Raw genomic sequence first — 27407 nt, forward strand, 5'->3', positions numbered from 1 at the left:
TCATTCGAGATTGGACTTGGTGAAGTTTTCATGTTTGATCTCTTTCGATTGCAGATATAAGTGTTGAAAAAATATGTAGTTTTAATTTTTCATATATTTATATTTTTGTTTGTTAGTCAAGCATGTTATTTATTTGCTATCAATTTTGTTTGTTATTTATTTTTAAATTATTGAAAAAAGATAGTCATTAAATGAGATAATTATATTTCTAAAATATTATATTAATAATAAATTAGGTGAAATAACAATGCTAAAGTATTTTTAAAAAATGTAAGATGAATCTACTTTAAATAGGGCATCTCTCCCTCCGCCTCCTCTTCTATCTTCTCCACCACTTCTTGATGCAGACTCAAATGAGTATCCTAGTAATCCTAGTCTAAGAAGGAGCATCCTTGAGTATAATGTGAATGAAAAGGAGATTGTTATAAACTTTATTTTATTAGGTTACTAGTTAAAATAGTTATTTAGATCGAAATAAAGGTCTTATATGTAACAATGATAAATATTATGAGGAAGAGAAATTATAAATAATTCTTTGACTTTGAATCATAGATAAGTTTTAGAGATCGATTGATCGTTGTTTCAATCAGAATCAAGGGCTAAAATTGAAAATTTTGAATTTAAGTTTGTCTCTAACTTCTTAAATTTAAAATTTAAGTTTTTAGGTGGTAAAAATTAATCTATATTGATATTTTAAATTTATAAAAATCACTAAAATCCAAGCAATGTTACTGTGCACCACACTTAATGCAACAACTATTTAAACGTGAGAACTAGTGTTTTTGAGATACCTTTTTACTGAACCACATAGGTAAAGTTTTGAAATTACCAAATCGTGTAGAGTAGTTTATAAATAACTAAATCATACACCCACTTCCATTTTTACCCCTGCTATTGTTCCCAATCAAGTCAATCTTTTATCAGTCGAATTGATTTTTTTAGCCAATTTTGACTAATATGTGTTTAAAAAATTATTGCTCTTAATATATTGAGTTAAATTGATGTTTGATAGCATTTTTACAATCAGAAGAATTGGATGAACACATAGAAAATGATTTCATGTTAGGCCAAAATTGATTAATGGACTTAGAGATCTCGGAATAACATGAAATTAGTTCCTATGTGTTCATCCAATTCGTGTAAGTGTTGTTACACTTTCTTCTTTGTTTGTGTATTCAATTGTGATTGATTAGTGGATTATCCGTAGGAAAGGTCCAAAGGACCTGAATCTTAGAGTATGAGTCATTGAACACTTTGAACCAAGTAAATCGTTGTGTTCTATTTATGTTCTTTTCATAGTTAGTTTATTTTTTCACTGCACACTCGTTTTAAAGGAGCTGAAAAAGAAATGTTTTCAAAACACACATGATTCATCCCCCCTCTCACGTGCAAATGATCCTATAATATTCTCTTAAACTTTCTTTTGGTGTCTTCTTTAAGGCGAACAGATTGAGCGACGTCTTATAGTACCACTTATTGTTGGCAAAGTAGTCGAAGAATGTTGCCTTGAAGTTGGTGAACATTCGAATGGATGATGTTGGTAGCCGATTAAATCATCATTAGCAAGCCCAAAAAGGTAGAAGGAACCCAGAAGCTCGAGTTCTGCTGAATTGCTGCAATTGGATGACTGAGTCATGATAGTCGGGGTGATGGAGTTGAGGGAGTCGAATACACCAAATTTCTAGAGTCGGATGACTAAGTTGTGATAGTTGAGGTGATAGAGCTAAGGGAGTCGGATAAATCAAACTGCTAGAGTTGGATGATTGAGACGTGATAGTCTAGGGTGATGGAGCTGAGGAAATCGAATACACCAAACTGCTAGAGTCGGATGACTGGGTCATGATAGTCGAGGTGACGGAGCTTATCAGGGAGTTGGATACACCAAACTATTGGAATCGATGAACCTCTAGACCTCCACCTCTGCTTGAGTATTGACCAAGAGTAAGGTCTTTAATCCCTCCATGTCGAGACCTCCATTATCCACCACATCAACCATCAAACCATATCAGCCAGTCAGGCTCTTAGCCTTGGTCTGGTTAGCTAACTATAGATTCAATGATGGGTGTCGCAGACTTGGTCCTCTAGGAGGCCAAGAATTCAATAACAACCTCTGGTGACCGCTATGACCAAGATAACCAAGCCATATCAGCCATTTAGGCTCCATGGCCTTGGAATCACGGGCTTGGTTCGATGGTAGGCCACGAACATAACGACTACTATAGACTTAGTTGTTGTGTCGTATGTGATATTGTTCGCCACATTAATGTTTGTGAGTGAGAATGTGTGATTGCCTAATCAGAGAAGAAAACAATATCCTCGTTTGATTGTTTACGTCGTCATATGAATCGGGAACCACAAAATAGAGAAGAGAGACCTGCACCAATCAGAGGTGTAGCTACGTGAGACTTGCAACCGCCCCCGTACACGACATGGGCCTAATTATAAATTTTAAAACTTTATAAACTTTTTTACAAAACTCCAATTAAAAACCTCTTTTTTTTTGCTCTCTCGTGTTTTATTTTTTCTCTCTCCTAGCTCTACTTTTCCCCTCTCTCATATTTTTTTTCATAATTCTTCCTCTTTTAATCCCCTTCTTATTTTTTTTTTCTCCAACCCTAATTTTACCCTCAAAATCTTCTCTCGCATGTTGTCACCGCCCAGATTGTTGTCGCCACAAGCTATTGCTTCCAGTGCTATCATCGTTTGCTGCCAATGCTATCATCATCGCTTCGCCTGAGATTCCATAGCAAATGCCTTTGATTGAGGTGAAGTTTTCTTGTTTGATCTCTTTCAATTGCGGATATAAGTGTTGAAATAATATATAGTTTTATTTTTTTTTCATATATTTATATTTTTGTTTGTTAGTCAAGTATGTTATTTATTTGCTATCATTTTTGTTTGTTATTTATTTTTAAATTATTGAAAAAAGATAGTCATTAAATTAGGTGATTATGTTTCTAAAATATTATGTTACTGAATCGTATGCAACATAGAAATACCAGTACAGTTGTTCAATTCCATTTTCTTCTTTTTATTTTTTTTATCCTTTAATTTAGCCCAATCATGCGAGATAGAAGAACATTTTATATCAATAACATTAGGTTAGGATTATGATTCATCAACCTGCTAGTTCTTTTTATGACAAAAGATTAGGAGACTTTTTCAGGGAAATGAGACGGATAGTGAAACTTCTCGAAACTCTCACAAAGGTTTATGTATAAAGAACAGGTATGCCTCTTTGAGTTGTAGCCCAGGACTTGGAAAGCAATATTTTTATGTCAACAACAGAAGCCCAAGCTCATGGCATTGTTGATCTTGTAGGGGCGGATCCTCATGATTTTGAGGATTTTTTATTATAAATCTATTTCAAACCATAATTGAATTTTTTTTTTTGTGATTTTATATTGAATAGAAAAAATTGATAATTATTAATTATCAGATAAATTCTCAAGTTAAGATTAATCTAAACCAACTCATTCCATTCTAATTTATAATTATATATATAACGTATATATAATTATACGACATGCCAACTATTAAACAACTTATTAGAAATCCAAGACAACCAATAAGAGATGTTACGAAATCTCCCGCTCTTAGAGAATGTCCTCAGCATCGAGGAACATGTACTAGGGTGTATGTACGACTTGTTCAGATCATGAGTTTGAACAAATACAAATGAGAATTTTTCCAGTATTACTAAACGACACCAATGAAAAGAGTAAATGGAAAAGAATTTTCATATATCTATATTGTGTATTGTATATGAAATTTATGATTTCCATTAGTGTAAATCCAATCACCTAAATTTGAGATGAAAAGCAATTCCCCATATGTAGTAAATAGTTATCCATTAAGTGGAGGAAATGATATCATAAGAAGCAAAAAGATTATGCTCCCATTGTTAAAAGAATGGATTAAGAAGGCAGCTGCCTAGCAAACTTTCCTAATTAAATGTTGTTATTGTATAGATAACTCTTATTATGAAAAGAGATATTATTCTATAATTGATAATTGAAGGGTAGAGCTAAAGAGTGTGAATCAAATATACAAGTTTTTAAATGAAAGAAAAAGTTCTGTTTAAGAAATAACCATAGAAATGAAGGAACCCACCTTTATATATATATATATATATATATATATATATATATATATATATATATATATAATTTATTATTTTCATGTGAAATGTCTGAAAGGAATAAAAAATGGTAACTTAAGTGAAATAACAATATTAAAGTATTTTAAGAAAATGTAAGATGAATCTACTTTAAACAAGACATCTTTCCTTCCACCACCTCATCCTCTTCTCTCCTCCACCACTTCTTGATGCAGATTTGAATGAATATTCTAGCAATCTTAGACAAAGAAGGAACATCCTCGAGTATAATGTGAATGGAAAGTTTATAAACTTTATTTTATTAGATTACTTGTTAGAATAGTTATTTAGATTGGAATAAAGGTCTTATATGTAAGAATGATAAATATTACGAGGAAGCAAAATCATAAATGATTCTTTGATTTTTGAATCATAGATAAATTTTAGAGATCAACAGATCGTTGTTTCAACTAGAATCAAGGGTTAAAATTAAAAATTTTAAATCTAAGTTCATTTTTAACTTCTTAAATTTGAAGTTTAAGTTTTTAGACGATGAAAGTCAATCTATACTGATATTTAAAATTTTAAAAATCACTCCAAGTTATGCGTTGTGCACCATCACTTATTGCAACAATTATTTAAATGTAAGAACTTGTGTTTTTGAGATACCTTTTTATCAAATCATATAGGTAAGGTTTCAAAATTATCAAATCATGTAAGGTAGTTTATAAATGATCAAATCATATACCCACTTTCATTTTTGTCCTTGCGATTGTTCTCAATCCAGTCGATTTTTTATTAGTCAAATCTATTTTTTTAGCTAATTTTGACTGATTCATATTCAAAAAATCACTGCTCTCAATATATTAAGTCAAATTGATATTTGATAGCATTTTTACAATTAGAAAACCCAGATGAACACGTAGAAAATGATATCATGTCAGGCCAAAATCGGTTGATGGACCTAAAGATCTCTAAATGATATGAAATTAGTTCCTATGTGTTCATCCAGTTCTCCTGATTGTAAAATTTTTATCAAATATCAATTTGACTTAATATATTGATAGCAGTGATTTTTTAAACACAGATGTATTTGAAAATTTAATTTGTATTTAAAAAACCATTGCTCTCAATATATTAGGTCAAATTGATGTTTGAAGATATAAATATAATCATAAGAACTAGAAGAACTCATAAGACCTAATTTCACGTTCTTCTGAGCACTCTAAATCCATCAACCGATTTTAGCCGAAACTCTCTAGGTTCATTTGGTATAAATCGATTGATAGACCTAGAGATCTTGGAATGATATAAAATCAGTTTCTATATATTTTTCTAATTCTCTTGACTGCAAAAAATATTATTAAATATTAATTTGATCCAATATATTGAGAATAGTGATTTTTTTCAATATAAATCGGTTAAAATTAACAAAAAAAAATCAATTCAGTTGATAAAAAGTTAGCTTGACTTGGAATAATAATAAGGATAAAAGTGAAAATGGATATGTAATTTTATCATTGATAAACTATCAAAAAAAATCAATACAGTTGCTAAAAAGTTGGCTTGACTTGGAATAATAATAAGGATAAAAGTGAAAATGGATATATAATTTTATCATTGATAAACTATCTTAGTTGATTTGGCAAACAAGTCGATAAAAGAAATGTGAGCAGAAAGTGTCGTCATGTTATATGTACAAGGACAAATCCAAGTTGGATATCAATCTCTTCGTCGACAGTTCTGTCGAAGAATGGATTCTCTAGATCGTACTTTGCGGTTTAGAAGATGAATCATTATATTGATTGGTTGATTTGGATAGATCCCATATAAGATCCATCTAAATCAACGAATCAATTTCTATGATCCATCCTTGATTTATACAGTAGATTAGAGCACTGGCGGAGACAGGGGGGCACGAGGGGGTGCAGAAGCACCCCCTTGCTTCTGACAAAAAACATAAAAATTAAATATATAATCATGATTAAAAATAAAAGGAATAATTATAATTTCTTAAATTTATTGGATTTTTTCAAAAAAATGTCAAAAAAAACACCAATTCCTTTTCTTTCTCATTCCCGAATCGTTTCCAAGCAATTTCATTTTGTTTCTTTCACGTTCCCCAATCTTTTTTTTTCTCTAATAAGTTAATCCTTCCTTCTTCATACTAAAAACCCTAATCGCACTAAGAGATCTTATTATTTCCCCCTCTCTAGTCTCCTCAAATCATTGTACTCATCTTTATCGCCTCTTCACTTCGTCGACGTCTCACGCCAATGACGCCGTCTTTGAGCACCCCTCTAAATATTTGTCTGGATTCGCCACTGGATTAGAGGATCCCGCCTAGCTCTATCGTGGAAAGTAACAATCAATTTCACCTAACTCGGCAGAAAAGGTATCCGAAAGATATTCTTAGATGAGATGGTTTAAAAGATATACTAAAGAATTTTACTAGATGAGCACTACTCCAAACCTTGTATCTATCATAATCAATACTAAGCTGAAAAAATATAAGAATGATAATTGGTGGGATTCGAATTGTATTTTATATTTTATATTTTTATATTAGTGGAGATTGAATACCCATCTTCATATCTATACCTATTAAAAATCAAATATATTTTATACTAATAATTTTTTTTTCCTTTCCATCTAATTATTTTTTATATATACCCATTTATATAGCATATTTCTAATATCAATAAAAATAGTTAATAGATTTTGAATTATTATTATTTCATCCGATAGTAGTAGGGTCCGATATCAAATATGGATAGTTCATCTATATCCTCCTTCATTCGGATTGAATTAGATTCGAAAATAAATTATTATCCCTACTCAAAGAGTCTTTCTTCAAGTTTCTCATCGTATTAGTATTACAATGGTACAAAATTAATTTTTGACAGATGCATTTTTTCAAGAAAAAATTTATCTCATCCTTTAGTTATTTGACGATTAGTTAGGACTTTTACAATGATGTTAAAGCTTGAAGCGTTAATGTTAATGCATGTGGATACTTTTAGTACTACTTTAGTACAAATTAAAAAAAAATAACATATTTTCATTAATACGTTCACACGTTAATAGTAATATAGATGCATACTCTTATAAATCTATTAATTAATTTTTTTCACATAATTTAAGAAAGGATTGTCAATGACTTTGGAACGAACGTAATATTAGAAAGGAGGATAAGCGACTAAACTTTCGACACCGTGCAATTGATAGTAATGTACGAACGAGCTTATCTTATAAGCTGTGGGTGGGTCATGCATGTTTTATTTTTCAAAAACTGTGGTTGGCATAAATTAAACGAAGAAATAGACGCTGACTAAGTCTAGTTTGATATAAAATTCGACAAAAAGTTTTACAATGTACCATAATTGAAAATCTAACCCTGATTACTTGGAACCATTAGAACATTGTTGTTGATGTACAGTGAACCGGGCCCATTTTTCAATCTTTTTCACTAGACTTTCAAGAAATATTCGTCATCAATAAATTAAATAGCTGTCCAGACTAACCTGTCTAACAAATTGAATTATTGAACTACAGTAGTGTTCCTTTTAATTTGGATTAGTGCTCCAAGCATTAATGAGAAGCACGGTCATTTGTTCTTCGTGATATTTTGAAGTGAGAAACACGAGTTAATTAGGTTAATTATCAAGCATGAGTTTGTATAAAACGGCACGATGGCAGTAGCAAGATGCACTGATCATTGGGACATTAACATCTGTTGAACACACTATGGCAAGCTCCTTCCTTCTCTCCTCTGTAGCAAAAAGGTTATTTGTCAAACCATTTGATTAATTCCTCATATTTTTCTTCAATTTTCATGTTCATGACTTCAGATTCCTGCTTCAATCTTGCTTTTGTTGCATAAATAGGCTCGAAGGGAAGGTGGCCTTGATCACCGGCGGGGCGAGCGGCCTCGGCGAGTGCACCGCCAAGCTGTTCGCCCGCCTCGGCGCTCGAGTAGTCGTGGCGGATATCCAAGACCACAAAGGCCGCGTCTTGTGCGACTCACTCGGCCCGGACACTGCCTCCTACGTCCACTGCGACGTCACCAAGGAGTCCGACGTGGCAAGAGCCGTCGACGCCGCCGTCGCCCGGCACGGGAAGCTCGACGTCATGTTCAGCAATGCCGGCGTCGTGGGACCGAGGCAGAAGTCGTTCCCAGACTGCGAGGTGGATGACTTCCAGCGGTTGCTGTCGGTGAACGTGACGGGGGTGTTCCTGACCACCAAGCACGCGGCGAGGGTGATGACGCCGGCGAGGCAGGGGAGCATCGTAATCACCGCGAGCACCGCGTCGACTATTGCAGAATCATTGGTGCCGCACGCATACACGTGCTCGAAGCACGCGGTGGTGGGGCTGATGAGGAGCGCGGCGGCCGAGCTGGGCAAGCACGGGATTCGGGTCAACTGCGTGTCGCCGCACGGGGTGGCGACGCCGCTGACGATGGCATCGTTTGACTTAGACAAGGAGGCCTTTGAGGCCACGATTGAGAGGTCGGCCAACCTGAAAGGAGTGAGGCTGGGAGCGGAGGACGTGGCGCAGGCGGTGGCGTACCTCGCCGGCGACGAGTCCAGGTACGTGAGCGGCGTCAATCTGCTGTTGGACGGAGGCTTCACCATCGCCAAGTGATTGGCGTAGATGGAGCCGAAGCTACCCATCGATGGACTTCACATCGATCGCACATTCGCACTCCTACTGCAACAGCTAGCTCGCGCGTGTGAATAATATAATTGTCACAATAATCAACTTAAATTACCATCAATAAAATAATTAATTATGCAAACGCACAAGGAAAACATTTTCTTTCACTTGATTGACCCTTTCCATCCGCACACACAATTGTAGACATAAAACAGAGCAACACTAACCGATCGAGCGATCGATATATTTTGAATATTAGGTGAAGTAATTGACAAGCAGAGCTGCACACGCTGATGCGATCGAAGTAATTGACAAGCAGGAAGGCGATAGAAGGCAATCGATTAGCGCTTTCGCAGAAGGAGACCGGAGATGAGGAGCAGCGCCATGAAGAAGACGACGGCGATGAAGGCGGCGACGACGGCCCCGCTGATGCGCTGGCAGAAGCCGTCGAACTGAAGGCAGATGGCCACCCAGTTGGCCTCCGAGCTTCCGTTGTGTGCTAAGTAAACGATCGCCGCCGCCGATGACGCCGCCGCCGAAGTGAAAGCGACCATTACCTGCGTCCGCCATTTACGATTAATTAATTATATATTTCTTTTAAAGATGAAAAAGGAGTGTTCGACGCCTACTAAATCGAAGATAAAGAGGAGAAGCCTTGGGCAAGTGGCCTGTGGGCGAACGATGCCGGCGATCGAGAAGGGAATGGAGAGCACGAGGTAGCCTGCAGCGATTCCATTCGCTATCACAAAGAACCTGCAACCAGATCACAATTAATTAACTAGATAATCTTCCTTCTTGATTGATATAATTAAGATCGATTCATGACTGACAATAGCGCGGGAAGGTCGGTAAAGTTGGCGCGGAACTGGAACAACTGGGTGAAGAAAGGCAGCGTCTCGTTGGTGGTGCCCATGGTGACGGCGGCCACGAGGGTGGCTGCGATGCCGCAGAGCCGCAGCACGAAGTCGAGGAACGCCAAGACGCGCTTGCACCCGCCGACGCCCTTGGCGGTCTTACTCAGAAGGAAGGGGAAGCTGCGCGGCGCTGGCGCCGGTGCAGCGGCCACGGGAGCTTTGGCCCTGGTGTCGGTGGCTCGATCCTCGACGGGGATGACGACGGCGGGGGCTGCTTCACCGTTGGTGCTCATCTTGTACTCGACGTTGGGAACTGGATTGGTCTCTGTGGTTTGATGAATTAGTTGCTTCTTGAGAACCCAAATTAAGCTGAGCAAAATATATAGAAAGGTTGGGGCAACTGCCATGCACGGTGACAGTGGAGAAGCTCGGCCCATGGAGCAGGAATTGGGCAGGTGCTGTCAACTGCTCTCAGTCTCATGTTGTATTTGGTACAATAATGCAGTAGCACTGGTGTTTAATTCTTAACATATATATTCTCTTAGATGAGTGTTGAAGAACTTGTGGATTCGTTACAAGCGCATGAATCAGCCGTGGTGAAGAAGTTAAAAGAAGTGAACCTTGAGTAACAACATTGGAGTACAAGATAATGAAAGTTTCAGAGAAGATTGAAAAGAGGAGGATAAGTACTGGACCAGACAAATGATTAATTCTTGCCGCCAAAAAGCCTGACAAGCTTAATCAAATGGCTTGGCCTTACTGGAACCCACCAGCAGGCACAACCAAAGAAACCCCCCAACCTAACCCACTCAATTGGTCGACCGACTTTATCGACATGTTCAACTGGACTATACGAACTAGCTACCCATGCCTAATTTTGTGGACTAGCCCGGCCCATTGATTCTCATGGACAGACCAATTAACTTAGCCTTGCGCAATCTCATCTATCCGAACGGTTCGAAACCAGCCGGGGTTAGTGGATTTTCGTTAGCTGCCGGCCAAATGGTGCATAGGGCAACTATAATTTTTTTTAATTCAGATATTTTATATAATGATCCGATTAATTTGAAAAATGATGAATTCAACCCCACATAATTTTCTCGTCATCATCGGGATAAACTCATTCGTGGCATACAAAAAGGGTTAATTAAATAAATCAACCAGGGCATTTGAATCCCTCAGCTTCCTAGAAACTGGAAATATTCTCCATAAATTCTTCCTTTAGACTTGCATTAATCGCCTGAAATATAACAAATAAAGAAAACCCGAAATACAAGTCAAAATTCAACTCCCATCAAGGCCCGGTACCTCTTCGAACACCAACCAGATTCCACACGTTAAAGGAGTTATGATTTTGTAGTCAATGTGATACAGCTTGAAATTAAAACAAATAAAATAATGGTCAATAGTCAACTCCTTTCGTTCACTTCCATCTCCAATCTTCGTCCAAACCGATTTCTATAAAAAGAGAGATCATTGGAACTCTTGCAGAGAAGGATCGAAATCGACCACCTTCCACCTAGCGCCTTTTCCCTTTCCCTTCGAAGATCAAACCTTTCCCGTCGATGGCCTCCGACGAAGCCCCCAGCCGCACCCTCGGCGGCACCGAGAACGGGTGGTGGCGCGCGTTGCCGGGCGGCACTGGCGTCAGCGTCCTCATCTTCCTCCCCACCCGCCCCATCTCCCGCCCCCTCCTCGAGTCCGCCGTCCGCAGCCTCCAGTCCACCCACCCCATCCTCCGCGCCTTTCTCTCCGCCCCGACCCCCGGCCAACCCACCTTAACCGTGGCCTCCGCCCCCTCCGCCACCGTCCGCGTCCTCGCGGCCTCCGACGTCCTCCCCGCGGAGCCGGGGCCGGTATCCTCCTTCCACGCCCTCCTGGAGCGCGAGCTCAACCAGAACGCCTGGGCAGAGCAGGGCCCGGCCGACCCCATCCTGTACGCGACCATCTACGAGGGCGTGCCGGAGGAGGGGCGTACCGCGGTGGCGCTGAGGATGCACTCTTCGGCCTGCGATCGGGCATCGGTGGGAGCCGTGCTGAAGGAGCTGGTCCATCTCCTGGCCGGCCGCGAGAAGGGAAAGAAGGAGGAGCCGTTTCACGCGGCGTTGGAGGACTTGATCCCGAAGGCGGACACATACAAGCCGTTCTGGGCGCGGGGGAAGGACATGATCGGCTACGGCATCAACGGCTTTAGGACGTCGACCCTACCGTTCGAGGACACGGTGACGAGACGCCAGTCGGAGGTGGCGAGGTTGGTACTGAGCCGCGACGAAACTCAGAAGCTTCTCTCGGTTAGTGTTTTTTCTTGTTTTTTTCTTTCCTTTTTAATTTTTTTCATATACTCTCAAAAATAGACTATGAATATAGTAAAAAAAACAACGAATTTTCTTCTCAGTTAACAATACAATAATATTATCTGCTCCAAAAACACAACAGCGTAGTTGACCAGGCATCTTAATATTCAATTATATATTAAGGCATTGAATGAATGTTCTTACAGAACCGACAGTTTGGATAAATGTTGTAGTGCTTTTGCATGGCAGGAATGCGAAGAAAGAGGTGTGAAACTCTGCGGAGCAATTGGAGCTGCGGCAATGATCGCTGCGCGTTCATCAAAGCAACTCGAGAGCCAGCAGTACGAGACTTACTCGCTCGTCACTCTCATTGATTGCCGCAAGAATCTCGATCCTCCTCTAAACGGACAGAACCTGGGTGAGCATTTCATAGCCCGCGATAAATCTAACTATTGTCGCCGAGCGAATCGAACTGAACTGAAATGCCATGGAATCTTGCAGGCAACTTCCAGTCCGCGATCATTAACACTCACAACATTCAGGGGGCAGAGAACTTCTGGGAGCTCGTCAAGAGGTGCCATGAGGCCTACCACACGGCGGTGACCAACAAGAAGCAGCTGAAGGACATCAACGATCTCAACTTCCTGTTCTTGAGAGCCATCGACAACCCCCAACTGACACCTTCGGCGTCCCAGAGGACTGCCCTCGTCACCGTGTTCGAGGAGTCGGCAATACACGAGTCGTCGGAGCTGCCGCAGGAGCTCGGTGTGGAAGACTACATTAGCTGTTCTTCGGTCCACGGGATAGGGCCTTCGCTCGCCGTTTTTGATACTATTAGAGATGGCAAGCTGGACTGTGCCATCGTGTACCCTGCTCCTCTGCACTCGAGGAAGCAGATGGGAGACCTCATCGATCACATAAAGAGGATTCTTTTAGGAACCGATGAAGAGTAGGAGAAAACTTGTGTTGTTTTCTATTTTATTTGTTGTAATGAGATCCTAAAATTTCTCTACTGCAGTATTACCTCTGGCAATAAGGAGAATGTAAACCCATTTATTGTGATTTCGTATCAGATTGGAGATCAAGAAAGTTTGGAAGAAAGTGTAGCTAATTGCTTACATGGAATTTCTTAGCTTTACCGAGAGACTTAATATCTGTGTACTCATTGATCAGAGGAAAGCGAACTGCGGGTGTTCAGGCTCGACAGCGGTCTGTATGGACAATGATTACAGGCATTCGAGTGGGGACATGTCTTTGGTTTCAAGGTAAGCAATTAGAGATCGGAGCATGGAGAGCAGCTGGCGCTGGTCCTGCATGTGCCTGCACACAAGAGCCAGGTACTGCATGGCCTCTTCAGGGCGAAGCCCCGCCACCAGAAATGGGAAGAGGCGAGGAGAGTGGGTGGCTTCCATTATTGACATCAGTTGCTCCGTCCAGGAGAGGGAGGACAATGGGTCATTCTCTTCCTGTTCCACTTGGGCTCTTAACGACATTTGGCTCTTTATCGTCATCTCCAACAATGGGAACAGCTTCTTCTCTTCCTCCTGAAAGTGTTCCTTGAAATGTTCCTAGCAAAATTCGAACGATAAGAGGTTCAAGAGACTAAATCGGATTGGACCAGCCAGTTACTTGTTGAACCAGGAATTCGTAGCTAAACTAATCCAATTCGATCGATTGAATCAAACTCTCGACTGGCAAGAAGGCAATGATCATGCGGCATTTGGATGGGAGGAAGCAATTTAATTGGAAAGTGCAGACCTACCTCCAAGGTCTTGAATCGCGAAGACAAGTTGAGCAACGCCTCCTGATGGAATGGGGTACCGGCCTCCATCACCACCGTCGATTTGATGTCCTCCTTGATCCCGTTAATCAGGGGCAGATCCCTCGCGTGCTCCTCGTTCGCCACCTTGCACACCGCTGCCATTGACGGTGATCGCGCGCTTAATCGCCATCGAGATCGGAATAGACGCTTCCTGATCTATCAACTCGTACCTTGATCGGCCGCGGCCTCGAGGGCCGGGAAGAGGAGGCGCTCCTCCATCTGCGCGTGCTCCATCACCAGCTCCACCAGCAGCCCGTAGCTCCGCCCCATCCGCGCCGAATCGCCGCGCCCACGCCCGCCGGCGGACATCTCCTCTGCCCACCTGCCCAGATCCTCCACGTGTCGCTCCAGGCTGCGATGCTGCAGCGCGGCGACGAGCGCCACCTCATCGGCCTCCGTCCCCGCCGGGATCGGCCACCGACTTTTCCCGATCTTCGCCAGAGCGTCCGCGGCCACCCGCGGGCAGGGGAATCTGGAGTCGAGCTCGCGGAGCAGCGTGTAGTCCCCGCCGACGAGAGTGTCGGGGCCGCACTGGAGGAAGGGGCGGCCGAGGAGGGGGCTGTCGCGGGGGATGAACTGGTAGGGGACAGACTTGTAGAGGAGGGCGAGGCGGAGGCGTGAGGAGGTGAGACAGGACTCAGATCCATAGAGGCGGACGGTGGGTGAGGCGGAGGGGTTGGGCGTCCGAGGGCCGGATTGGGACTTTGGCTTGGGAGCGCAGTTGCCCATTTGCGATCGGATCGAGAAGAGGAAAAAAAAGTAGAGTAAACAGAGAGACCGAAAAGGAGGAGGAGGTTTTGAGCGTGAGGCTTTTAGTTCAAATTAGTAGGGTTAGCTGTTGAGGGAGGGATTTGAGGAGGGCGGGGAAGACGCAGGAGATGGAGCCTGAAGCCGTTGGCATTTTAAGCGGGAGGGTTAATGTTTATGCGGTACACGATGGCAGGTTCACGGGCCTTTTGCCTTTCCCGGCATTCGGTACCGATGGGTCGGCTGCTACGTCATAAATGTTAAAAATCTACCCTGTTTATACAAAAACTTTAAAAAAAATATTCTTATTTAACTCCCTACTATTGTTATTTCTTATCAACAATTAATTTGATAAACTCCTTGGGCTGGGTCAAAACTTTAAGTCGATCTTAGCCCGAGGGCTGAGGAATATAAAGTATAACAAATAATTATACTGACTTTTGTTTTTTTGCGTTCCGGCCAAAGAGCTGTTGGACAAGATAAATGAATCGAAGCGGATGCAAAAACAACGTACAAAAGCGGTTAAACTTTTAGACCACCAAACATTTAGCTCAAAGAACACCAAAACTCAATTTAGGGTGCTCTTTCAACGTCAATTTAAGTTCGGTAAGTTAGGTACATGTTTAAATTGTTGTTTTGTAATGATATTTGTATTATTTAATAACTTTATTATGTGTTCTTAATAGCATTAGTAGTTGATAATAGCTTTGGTTGTGTTACTTGAATATAATCACTTTGAAAAACAGAAGCAACCTTTGTTAATTCCTTGATGAGCGTATAAAATCTGGATGGTAGATTGTCACTTGGTGAGCATATAAAATTTGGGACGTTGATTGTTGGATGAGGAGCCATTTGCATTTTCATATTTACTCGATGGATGAACAAGAAAAGAAGGTTGGATTTACTCGATGGGCGAACAAGAAAAGAATGGTTGTTCATCTCCGGAATTAATTAAATCTATAAAGGTCTAGATACCTGAATTATTAAAAAAAATGATAAGAATACAAAATCAGTTGGTAAATCTATGCGTATAACTCAGAAGCTCTGGCTAGCAATTGATATGCTGTGCTGCTCTGATCTAAAACTCATCGAAAGCAATTACAAAGCGCAACTAAAGAAAACAAGGTCATTCTCTTAACATTCTAGTTTAATAACCTTGGCCGATACAAATGTCAGATAATTACTCTTCAAGGGTACTGATGAGTAATTGAATCTCTTCTCTACTTTAGGTATTCTACCACTCCCTGAGAGATGTCTTCCAGAAATGGCACAAACCCCATGAGGCTGGAGAAACCACTTCCATTGATATCTTGCTCTTCGATGAGATACCTCTCAAATGCTGAGGCATCATCCTGCCCCCCACGTATAAATGTAAGTTTTGGTGTGATGCACCTTTCCTGCTTCAATTTGTTGATGGTTGTTCTTAGAAGACCTAGAACAAGAAACATTTCAGGCACTTTTTGTGGCCACTAACTCCGCCAAATGACAGAAACTGAGCTTCCAGTATCATGCAACAAGTGCAAAGGGGCAGCAGATAACTTACAATCATGTGGAGGAGGAAATGGAATTGAAAGATCAGCTGAGGGTGTGTAGTACACAATTAAATTAGTGAAGGCGTCCAAGAGAAAGATCGGACTTCCACTTGTGAGGAGAGCGGCACGGCTTAACGAATGGCGAGGATATGCTTGTTTGTCTGGTGTAGTGTAGGAAGCAAGCAGTGGATATACAGCAAGCTGAAGGGAAGCTGGCTCCAGTGCACTGCAGCAAACCATTGAATTACACAGAATCTTTTGTAAGAAACATGAGTGAACTAATGACAGGCAAGTGGGCAAGATACACCAAACTATATTTTTAAACATACTAGCATTTATCTCAGGATTTTTTTTTCAAAAAAAAATTACGTAGCTTGATTTTTAGACCTTCGAATAAGCATGTTTTAGGATTTCAATGGTATTTTACCTACATAGCAGAGTGCAGTAGACAAAGATAAATAGCACTCAATAAGACCAGATAAAAAATAGAAAAAATCAAAATAAGAATATTTGGAGCTTTTATGGGTGAAAATGTCACAATGCATCATATCTTAAAATATTAAACATCAAATGATTGCCATTTAGAAAGCTACACAATAATGTCTTTGGTTCTTTATGGTTAGTTCTAAACTGCAACTTCAAGAGATTTACCAAGAAAAGCATACCACGGGCATTGAGAAGTTTAGCATTTGTCAGGTGTTTGAATGTGAAATTTAACCACTGTATGTGCAAAAATGTCATTTTGGGCCAATTAAAAAACTTACCTAAAAAGGCATTGCAAGTATATCCGATAATCTGGGTGAATGCCTTCCTCATGTAAGCCTAGAAGAGGGTTCCTTAACAAGGCAAAGATTAGCCGAGGCATGGACTGCAACTGTGGGCATTGTGAGAAAGCAACATCAACACGTGATGTTGCATTAACAGTGCCACTTTGTACAAGTCCATGTGCATCATTGTATTGAGCAGTAAGAATGACCAGCCAATCATGGAGCAACAACCTGCCTTCTCTGACCCCTTCTTTTAAGGAAGCTAAAATTACCTGAAAGTCAGTGAATGTGGAAGAACTATGAAGCATGTTTTTTTTTCAAATATATATACAGAAATAGATATCAATTACAGGTAAACGATGAAGCTATATATCATATTTTAAGGAAAATAATTGACAGCAAATAGGACTGAGCTGAACTGGCTTGATGAGGAACCACCAACAAATTCAATCCAATCCTTAAAAGCAGTTTGAGCTGATTTATTTTTATAATAAATATTTGCAAAGTTTAACTCAGACTTGTTACACCAAGAACTGAATGTTGGACAAATTTAAACATAAGGAGCTTTAGCTTCTATTTGGATAAAAAACAGTGATGCCAAATAGCAATCACACGATCTTGCATGAAAGTGCAGAACTAAGTGGCGAAATCAAACTAGTGAGAAAATTTGTCATCATTATTCTCCTCCAACAATGCAAAGAGACTGGGAAAATCAAAATTGGCATGTAGAACTAAATGCTTTGACAAGAAGTTTCATAAGCAAATGTACTTGTCACAAATATTACCTTGTGAACAAGGATGGACAGTGTAGCTTCTGGATCAACAGAGTCATATAGTTCATTTATGTTGGAAGCAAAACTATATTGCAACGTCCTTATCCGTAGTCGTCTCTTGACACAAAATTTTGAGCTACATATAAACACAAATGATTAAATTACTCAAGTATAGCGATGGAGATAAGTAAGAAACAATAGACTATGATAACACAATATTAGAATAGAGAACATAGAACATGCTCCACTATGCCAATAACTAAAATATTCCAAGAAAATTATGGTCCTCCAAATTATCCATTGTACTTAATAGACAAAAAAAATATATACCGGATCATATTGAACATTAAAATTGTTGAACAAATAATGGAGGGATTAAAAGACAAGCAAGATAGTTGTAATGAAGGAGAACGCCGGATATTCTTTGTGATTGTAAAGTACCTATAAAATTTAAAAGAAAGTTTTACAAAATAAAAGTTAGACCTTCTATATATGGAGCTAAATATTGGAATGTATATGAGGAAGAATAGAATGACAAATGAGAACATTAAATAGAAAGTCGAAGTTGCACAGATAAAATTCCGGGAGATGCGTTTAAAATAGTACGGATATATACTTAGGCAACCAATAAATGCTCCAGTCGAGCGACGTAAAACTATAACAAATACGCACATTAAACGAGGAAGAAATATACCAAAAAAGACTTGATTAGTAACGATAAAATAAAATATAATTTATTTAAATATAAATGATGATTTAGTAGAGGATAGAGCCAAGGTTTGAAGTGTCGTTCCGTGCCGCCCGGCACGGACGGTTTTTACCGTTCCGCCGGGCGGCCGAAACCGGCACGGGTGGCGTCCCCGTCTCGGCGGCGCCGGAGGAGACGCGGGACGCCTCCTTCGGCGCTGGAGGAGACGCGGGACGCCTCCGGCGGCGTCCCGTGGCACATTCGGCAGCGAAGGCGTCGCGCGGCGAGATCGCGATGATTGATCGCGGGCGGGCGCGATCTCGGGTACGCGTTTTTTTTTTTCTGTTTTTAATAATTATTTATTTTATTAATTTAAACAATTCCTAAAGAGGATGTGTGATATTTCGAAGAGGCTTTTATAAACCTAGTTAAATTATCCTAATAATATATATAAAAAAATATATTTAAAATTAAAATAAATTAAATAAATTTTATTAATTAATATACTGATAATATTTTAAATTTCATTTAAAAATTTTAAAAAATATATAATAATTCTTATTTATATGCTAATATATTTTTATTATTTTAAATTTCATTTAAATTTTTTAAAAAATCTAAAAAAATTCTAAAAAAAATTAAAAAATTCTAATAAATTATATTTATATTCTGATTTTTTTTAATTTTTTACTTGATATTTTTTACTATTTAAAATATATATTATTTAACTAATAATTAATTAAATAAATAAATAGTTAATTTATATAATTATTATTAATATAAAATAATATCTTGTATTATTATTATTATTATTATTATTATTATTATTATAGATACTTCCATTTTAATTTGAATTATTGATATATCAATTCTATTTAAATAAAATTATTTTTAATTATTTTTTCTAACAATATTAAATTATTCAATAATTGAGAACTTATAATAAATCAATATACAACTTATTTTTATATACACAATAAATATATTTATCTTATCATTATTATAGATAAATAAAAAATACCGAAACTATATCGGCACGGCACGATACGATACCGAAACCGTATCGTTCCGGCCTGAGACCGAAACCTCGGCACGGGTCGAAATTTTAAACCATGGATAGAGCCTTATGGCATTGAAGAATCCATATAGCTGACCCCACCTAGTGGGATAAGGTTTGGTTGTTATTGATGTTGTCATTGTCGTAAAGGACATATGTATTCCAAGTCTCTGAAAATTTAGTATCATGTATTACATAGAGAAATTAGGGACACTGCTTAAGGAAAATGACTTGTTCATCATACTTTAAGCAATTAAATGGATGTCCAACTCCTGAATTGTGTACATCTCAAGAATCTATATTCAATATAATAAAAGATGCATACACACATACATACCTGCTAATAGAATTCAACTCGGACGTTCCAGTCTCCTCCGAAGGGACAATGATACTATATTGAAATGCAAGTTGGAGAACTGGAGGTTCTGTATTCCTGCAAAGCAGCACTCTTAGTATTACTTTATAGTAACCACTCAAAATACTCAATTCGTAGTAGACAACTGACACAATCACAGATGTAGAACTTTTTTACAACCTAATTTTGTGAAGATTTTCATTGTAATTTTCTCAATAGCAGCACTAGAATCTATGACCCAAATTTCATGTTATGGTTATTTAAAAACACATCCAACTTATCCTAATTCTTCTGTTCCCTTTTTCCCATTTCAACCTAAATCACCAAGTTGTCAGATAAACACTGTTTCACCAAATGCATTTCTCTATTAAGCTCTGTAAAATTTAAAGAAGCAAGCTCTGTAGAACTGGAAGGAAGATTATTTCCATAGGAGAAGATATAAGGCCATATGAAGTTGGTGAATGCCTAAATTATTTATATTCATTGAACTATATTTAGTGAGATTTCTTGTCTCCCTTTTCTTCTAGTTTCTTCAACTTCTCTAACTTGGATCTAAGGTATCTTTCAATATATCCACATCAGCTAAACAATTTATCGCAATTTTATCTTCTATGGCCTATATAGTTAACTTATTTTTTCTCAACTACGAACTAGTTAACTTATTTTTTCTCAACTAGGAACTCTCCATATCCATATTAACTCAACTCTGTTATGCAACATTTAATTTTACAGCATAATTACAAAATCTCTAGATAGGATAATTGAGTCAATGAAAACATGCCTTCTACAAAGAATACTTTACCTGAAGAAACCACTGGAATTTTCAAACTCAAAGTCATATGCATATGTGGCAAAAGAATCACAGCAGATGATATGTTGAACATTTTCATATTGTGGATCTGGAAAAAAATGTCCATACTGCAAGAAATTTAAAAAATAAGGACGAGCTGAAAAGACTCAATAATGAAACATCAACAAGAAGCACATGTAAAAATTAAGTTACATACAGAGTATCCGAGTTTGAAGTCAGACGATGTCCGCAATCTTAATATACAACCAAATGCATAAGGGCGACTCAACATCCGATACCTGTTGAAGTATTAATGTTAAGAGTCAACGAATCTTGGCCAAGGAGAGACACAAATTTGTCAGAGATTTTATTTTTAAAACTAATAATGATCCATATACTCAGATGGATATTTTGATATTTATCTCAAAACTCACATGTCTTGTGGAAGAGTGGAATCATCCATGTTAGAATAAAGAAATAATGAGCCACCACTTTCAATACTAAGATACTTGAGAGAAGCCAAATCTGTGTATTCATCAGTGATAGCAAAAATGTCCACACAAACACCTGCTTGAACAGCAACAGCAGCCTGTGATAAGGGTCAGCATTTACTTTTCAAAAATTCATTATGAAGAAGTTGTTCGGCTAGATTACATTACCAGATCTTTGTAGAATGATGTCTGCTCAGGAAGCAAAGCAAGGTCAGCATCTTCCCTCTTGCTAGCATACTGTTCCCCATAACGTCTTGTATCTAACTGTCCGGCTCCATAGTCAGGAGGACCAGACATGAATGCAAATACCCTAGCTATTAGAAAGATAAACATAGTAAAACATAACAGATAATATACAGCTGATAACGAGAAAAAATGTTTTCCATAGAAAGAAATTAATTTAGCAAGAAATAGGAAAAACTAATAGAACTCAAAATTCTTCTACAGTTATACATACCTAGGGCAAATGTACTCCCATATTCTGAACTCAGGTAATCAATGAGAGCTGCCATGGCTACCCCAAACCCACGGCCACCTAGCAACACACCGTCATTCCCTTGCCCTGCAGCAGTTGTTCTCTCCCAAGAAGTTGTAGGGTTTAGTGTCTCAAGAGCTGCAGCAATTTGATCTTTGTACATTTCTACCTACTTACGTAAAAAAGAACCATCGGATTATGGGATGTATAAACCAAGCCAACAAATGAGTTATTGTCAAAAGGTCACCATACAGGAGCTAGAAATGAAAGCAGTGGCATGACATCTTTGAGATCAACAGGCAGTCTATCCTCTGAATCAGGAATAAAAATGTTTTTAACGACTGCTATTGGACCTTGTACATCATATAGACCAATCTTGTGGCTGAAAGTAACCAGACCAAATAATGATCCTGGTACCAAAGCTGTAAAAACAAGGAGTAAAAGAAAAAGGAGACCATGTCAGAACAGACAAGATGCAGCAAAGTACCAGGAAGCTTCTTTATTTCCAAAGAACCATTACCTTCAAGAGCTGCTAGGAGAGCACTTTTGACAAGTTCTAGGAACTCTTCAGAAGCTTCAATGAAGTTCAGGAGTATCAAAGGAGAAACATTCTTAGAGCATGGTCTCAAGAGTACCCAAGAAATACCAATAAAATCTTAACAAAAGGAAAATAATTGGACGAACAAATGAATGGCATCAGTAATCACTAATCATTGTTCCAATCTTAGAAGCCCAGGACAGATGCATACAGAGAAAAGTCCTATGAGAGCAAAAATACCTCAGAAAAAAAGATGAAACAGTTGCAGGAAGCAACCGATAAGCCATCTGCGAGATGGAAATTTAATTATGATCTACAAAGTGTCAAGCCTGATACGGGAATCTGTAGAGTTCACAGAAAGGCAACAACTATGAAGAAATTTGATGTTTGGATTCTTCATCTACATTCTCCATATCTGTGTCAGATATTGACACTCGGACACACACTCCAAGTTGACATTTAATATTTTTATTGATCATGTGTTAAAAGACTTAGGATTAATCATGTCAGACATTTGGATCCACACTCGTGCCGGATACTTATTATACTCAAGTCCAAGTAACATAGATGAAGAGTGATATGTAAAATTCAGCATGAAATTAGAAATGTTAGACATTTCTCTTTAGAGTTGATACATAAATAATACACAACGTTTAGAGTTTCTCAAATTTAGCAGTCTTTAAAAATTATCAAATCTAGCACAGTGTTAGTGTTTCGTATTAAAAAATAGCATCCATCCAGAGTCTATCTCATTGCCATTGAAGGGATGGTGTGGTGTCTACCTGACAAGGTGGCAGCTTGGATAAGTTGCACAATAATCATTCACTGTGCATTTTAAGGGCTGCATCATGCTAGATCCGTCAACCCATTACTATTTCAAATTACAATTGATACTTCCCTTTTAATCATGCCCTAGCCTTTTTACCTTTTTATTATGATTCTTCGCACTCTAATTTGGTGGATCATGGTCGAGATCCTAACTGGTGTGCAAGCCCATTCATCGTGCATTTTCCCTAATCATTGGACGACAAGTAATGGCCTAAGTTTCTCCATCTATCCACCTTCTACTATCCTAGTAAATACAAATACGTAAACACCCACACTCACCTTGAAACAAATTACTTATATTTTACGAAAAAATAAACGTTGGTCATCTTTAAATATTTTCGTTTTATTTTGAAATAAGTCAAATAACAATTTCACATAATAGTAACCAGTTTCACATCATCTTACTAGGAATCTTTATGCATCCATTAAATTGTTGAGCAAGATAGAATGCATTCCGTCCCGACACTAGTAGTCACTGGGTTGATTGTCTTAGCAAACTCAGGATGCTCACCCTTGGCAATCAAGCTCAGAGGTATAGTCCAGGGCTTCAACCATACCTTGGATGCTCACACTTTTTTTTTGATAATTCAGGTATCCAACTCTTCAAACCAACTAATCCTAAAGATGATCGGACTGGCCCATGAAAGTTTTCCACCGACTATCAAGGTAAATCCGAAAGTGCAAGTGGTGAGTGGCTCGGTAGCCCAACATCCCAAGTTTTTCATCCCATAGGAGAAAAATGCCCTGCAATGCGCCGTAGCTAGGAATCGAACCGTGGGTGCTTGAGAGACTGCATAGACGACCTGCTGCTGCACCATAACCTGGAGGCAAAAGAAAACTTTGGATGCTCACACTTGAACATTCGACCAAGGTGCAAGTTGAGACTCTAATTCCATGTTGTAGCAAGTGCGAAGCATATTTCATTCTAGAATGACCAATGACTGGCACCGTTACATAAACGGGCAGAGAGCATCCATATCAATGATTTCTCATCTGTGTTCTATTAATCTATTTTACCCTTCGTTTATCCAACACTAATGCACGATTGATCACTAGTCTCATCTAGCCAAAGAACGCCTAAATTGCATTAGAGAGTGCATACGCAACATCAAAATAAGTGGACTAGTGAATTGGCAATATAAGAAACCTAGAAGAAGTGAAAAGAACAAGAAATAATACAGAAACAGAAGGTGCAAATTCTAGATCTTACAAGATAAGTCCACCGCTGCGACATAGACAGGTCGAGCCTGCATCTCCCCGTCACCGGATCCCTCCGCTGCAAGTAAACCCTTTACTCGATCAGATCGGTCCGATAAACCTCAACAGCAATCACGATGTCAACGAAGAGATCACCTGGGAGGTCGAGGTCGATGAAGGAAGACGACAGCTCGGGGCAGTCCTGAGGTCGGGCGTAACGATCGAGGGTGGCAGAGTCGAGGCCGACGAAAGATCCGCATAGGGCGCAGGTCCAGCCCCATCGCTCGATCTCGCAGAGGGTGCTGAGGTAGCCCCAGCAGTTGTCGCAGCGGGGGAGCAGGTGGCCGCCGGATCCGTATAGAGGAGTGGCGCCGCGCTCGTCGAAGGGGGCGAAGGGAGTGACAGTGACGCCCCAGGGTAGCCCGGAGGCCTCGAGGGTGTTGGCATCCAACGGGAAGCGAGATACGGTCGCCCGCACCGCCATGGTCGCCGCCGATTCGATGGAATTTGACTGAACTATTTTATTTTTCCCGTGTCTATGCGGGAATATTTAAGATAGGGATGGCAATGGGGCGGGGCGGGGACGGGTTTGTCATTCTCATCCCCGCCCCGTTCTTATTTTTTCGGGTTCGGGGATTCTCCGAACCTGAACCCACGGGTTCGGGGATTCCCCATCCCCGCCCCATGTCATTAGTCGAAACTTGTGTGTTAGAGGTCCAAAGTAATTTTGTCCTAGTTAACAATATATACTCCATCTGACCTTCATTGTGGCCTCCTTCAAGAGGGATATTGTATAACTATAGTTCTTTTTCATGAACACACAAGTTTGAAGAAAGTATGTTGACAAGAATTGGCAAAATTATATCATTGTATCTCCCATCATCACAAGTATTCGGGGCGGGTTCAGGGATGGGGATAGTATTCTCATACCTGCCCCATCCTTGAAAAATCGGGGATCCCTATCCCCATTTCAAGTTTTTCCCGCGGGGCCCCAAACCCGTGGGAAAAATTGTCATCCCTAATTTAAGATCACGGTCACACGATGAAAGGGAATAAATAAACCCCACACTGCCACACACACTACACACTAACTAGAGTGTTATCGCATGGTTTAAAGCTACGGCTTATCAACATAAGCAAACCTTTGCTAAAGGCCTTAGGGCATCCATAATTTAAACGTCTTACATATGTTTACGTTCTGTCGTACCACTGTCACATCAGTTAAAATTTTCACTCTTTGTTAAAATCTAATTCTATTAATATAAATCTTTCCAATATTTTTTTATGACATTATTATCAATTTACTTATTTTTATTTATATTTTTTACTTAACTCTACTTATCATTTTATTTACTATATATATTATTAATTAATATTTTAATTTAATATTTATAATTATATTAGTATTTTAGATTCTATATATTTATTTATGTAAAAATAATAATTCGATAAAAATAAATAAATATTTAACAAAAATATAAATAAACAAAAAAATTTTAAAAGAATTATTAAATAGTGAGTGGACCTTGTCTGCCTTAAGAGGAAGAACATAAATCCTCTTTGTAATTTTTTTTTTAAAAAATATAAATTGAGTCCCAAAATTTTGTGATCAATTTATAAAAAATTATAAACTACACCCATGTAGTAGGGGTAGAGTTTATTGATCCTGTCTGGAAGCTAAGAAGACGAACCTGTCGGTATGACGTGTCTGGAAGATTAACCGCATCCCCATGACCCGTTTGATGATCTGTCCGCTACGTTGACCAGATCGTCAGAAGTCCTCCTCCGGTCAACTGTACCGGTATCCAGCGACCGGGTTCCCCCGGTCTCCGGTACCTCGGTGCTCGAGGCGAATACCACATATATATAAGTAACCGCATAATAGTATGGCAGAATAATTAACTAAATGCAAAAGAGGTACGAGAACGTACCCTGGCCCAGGGGGGCGCCCTCGGATGGATGAGTGAGCTGGTCGTGAAATTGACCGAGTCGTCGTGACCCGGAAGGGTGGATGCCTCTGAACTGACCGAAGAGGAGCTGGGTCCGGAGGTGACAACGCGGAGCCGAATGTGGCATGGATCTGAAAGGTGACACACAATCGGAATACAACGGCGACACGACCGACGTACGACATTGGCTCACAGGCCGGAATGTGACAACGGCGCGTAGGCCGGAACACTAGGCAAAGTCGGCACCAGGACTGCCGGTAAGTGCCGGAGGAGGGCTGCTCTGCGTGTAGAGGCTGCCGATGAGGGAGCTGCTGTGCGCGCGGAGGCTGCCGGCGAGGGAGGCGCTGTGCGCGCGGAGGCTGCCGGCGAGGGAGCTGCTGTGCGCGCGGGGGCTGCCGGCGAGGGAGGCGCTGTGCGCGCGGAGGCTGCCGGCGAGGGAGCTGCTGTGCGCGCGGAGGCTGCCGGCGAGGGAGCTGCTGTGCGCGCGGAGGCTGCCGGCGAGGGAGCTGGAGAAGGATAGAGAGTCTCCTTGATGGCTGGCGGCGGCAAAAATCACGAACCCCCCTCCCCCGTTTCTCTCTGGCGGCGCCCCCCTGCAAACGTGAGCCCCCGTTTCTCTCTGGCGGCGCCCCCTGCAAACGTGAGCCCCCCTCCCTCTTTCACGAACCGGCTCCTCAATGCCCCTCTAACCCTCCACCTCCTAAATGACGCATATGCCCTCTCTTTTCTCCCTAATCCTCTCTATGCCCTCTCCTGTGATCCGGATCATTTATAATGGGAGGTTTATAATATAAACCTCATACTATAAATCCCATTACATATGCCCTTAGGGCATCCATAGTCGTAAACAGGGCATCCGTAGTCGTAAACCTCTTAAAGAGGTTTATGCTCTGCCACATCATTATCACATCAAAATTTAAAAACCTTCTTTTAAAAACCACTCTCTATTATCATAAAACCTCTCTCTTTTAAAAATTCCAATTCTTTTAAAATTCTCTCTCTATCCTCTCTCCACTATTTTTTTTATAAACCTGGTCCCAAGATTTTGATACAGGTTTATAAAAAAATCTATAAATCCCACCTATGTAGTGGGGGAAGGATTATATTGAAGAGATTTATAGCATAAATTACATGCTATAAACCTCCCATTACAGATGCCCTTATAACTAAAATTTCTACTAGATTTTTTGAAAATAATCACTTTCTGAAATGATATACATAAAGCATAAGAAATAAAAAATCTCTAATTCATCCTATAGATCAAGGGCATAGCTACGTGTAGATTTGGTATGGTAATTATTCTATCTCAATTTTTTATAAGTACCTTAGAAATATATAAAATTATAAAAATATTAAAGTTTTATCTTACTAAAAAAATTAAAAATTAAAATAATATTTAAAAATTAAATTATTTTCTATAAATCAATTCTTCCCTCGTATCTCTCTCTACCGCACTTGTCCCACTCACTATCTTCCCCAATTGGCCAATTTC

General features: G+C 39.6%; 5 protein-coding genes across 5 annotated transcripts; 2 read left to right on the plus strand and 3 right to left on the minus strand.

The window, feature by feature from the left end:
* Nucleotides 1-7715: 7715 nt before the first annotated feature.
* On the plus strand, nt 7716-8958 carry LOC121993026 (momilactone A synthase-like). Its single transcript, XM_042547691.1, has 2 exons — nt 7716-7884; nt 7987-8958. Exons 1-2 carry the CDS (start codon nt 7847-7849, stop codon nt 8744-8746), a joined length of 798 nt encoding a protein of 265 aa, XP_042403625.1. The 5' UTR covers nt 7716-7846; the 3' UTR covers nt 8747-8958.
* Nucleotides 8959-9099: 141 nt separating this feature from the next.
* LOC121993024 (casparian strip membrane protein 1-like) lies at nt 9100-10159 on the minus strand. Its single transcript, XM_042547690.1, has 3 exons — nt 9589-10159; nt 9388-9511; nt 9100-9315 (listed from the first exon to the last, which is right to left on the minus strand). Exons 1-3 carry the CDS (start codon nt 10047-10049, stop codon nt 9100-9102), a joined length of 801 nt encoding a protein of 266 aa, XP_042403624.1. The 5' UTR covers nt 10050-10159.
* A 922-nt stretch (nt 10160-11081) lies between these two features.
* LOC121993027 lies at nt 11082-13012 on the plus strand. Its single transcript, XM_042547692.1, has 3 exons — nt 11082-11903; nt 12156-12324; nt 12408-13012. Exons 1-3 carry the CDS (start codon nt 11178-11180, stop codon nt 12857-12859), a joined length of 1347 nt encoding a protein of 448 aa, XP_042403626.1. The 5' UTR covers nt 11082-11177; the 3' UTR covers nt 12860-13012.
* LOC121993028 lies at nt 12947-14665 on the minus strand. The gene is made up of 3 exons (XM_042547693.1): nt 13899-14665; nt 13669-13823; nt 12947-13474 (listed from the first exon to the last, which is right to left on the minus strand). Exons 1-3 carry the CDS (start codon nt 14455-14457, stop codon nt 13133-13135), a joined length of 1056 nt encoding a protein of 351 aa, XP_042403627.1. The 5' UTR covers nt 14458-14665; the 3' UTR covers nt 12947-13132.
* Nucleotides 14666-15422: 757 nt separating this feature from the next.
* LOC121993029 (protein transport protein Sec24-like At3g07100) lies at nt 15423-24491 on the minus strand. Its single transcript, XM_042547694.1, has 14 exons — nt 24123-24491; nt 23980-24045; nt 21924-21977; nt 21656-21825; nt 21386-21572; nt 21097-21242; nt 20872-21026; nt 20655-20736; nt 20450-20565; nt 19630-19725; nt 17560-17683; nt 16772-17046; nt 16019-16233; nt 15423-15907 (listed from the first exon to the last, which is right to left on the minus strand). The coding sequence occupies exons 1-14, from the start codon at nt 24448-24450 to the stop codon at nt 15696-15698; spliced, it is 2226 nt and encodes a 741-aa protein (XP_042403628.1). The 5' UTR covers nt 24451-24491; the 3' UTR covers nt 15423-15695.
* Nucleotides 24492-27407: the final 2916 nt, after the last annotated feature.

The sequence above is a fragment of the Zingiber officinale genome, chromosome 6B (assembly GCF_018446385.1).
Source record: "Zingiber officinale cultivar Zhangliang chromosome 6B, Zo_v1.1, whole genome shotgun sequence".
NCBI lineage: Eukaryota > Viridiplantae > Streptophyta > Magnoliopsida > Zingiberales > Zingiberaceae > Zingiber > Zingiber officinale.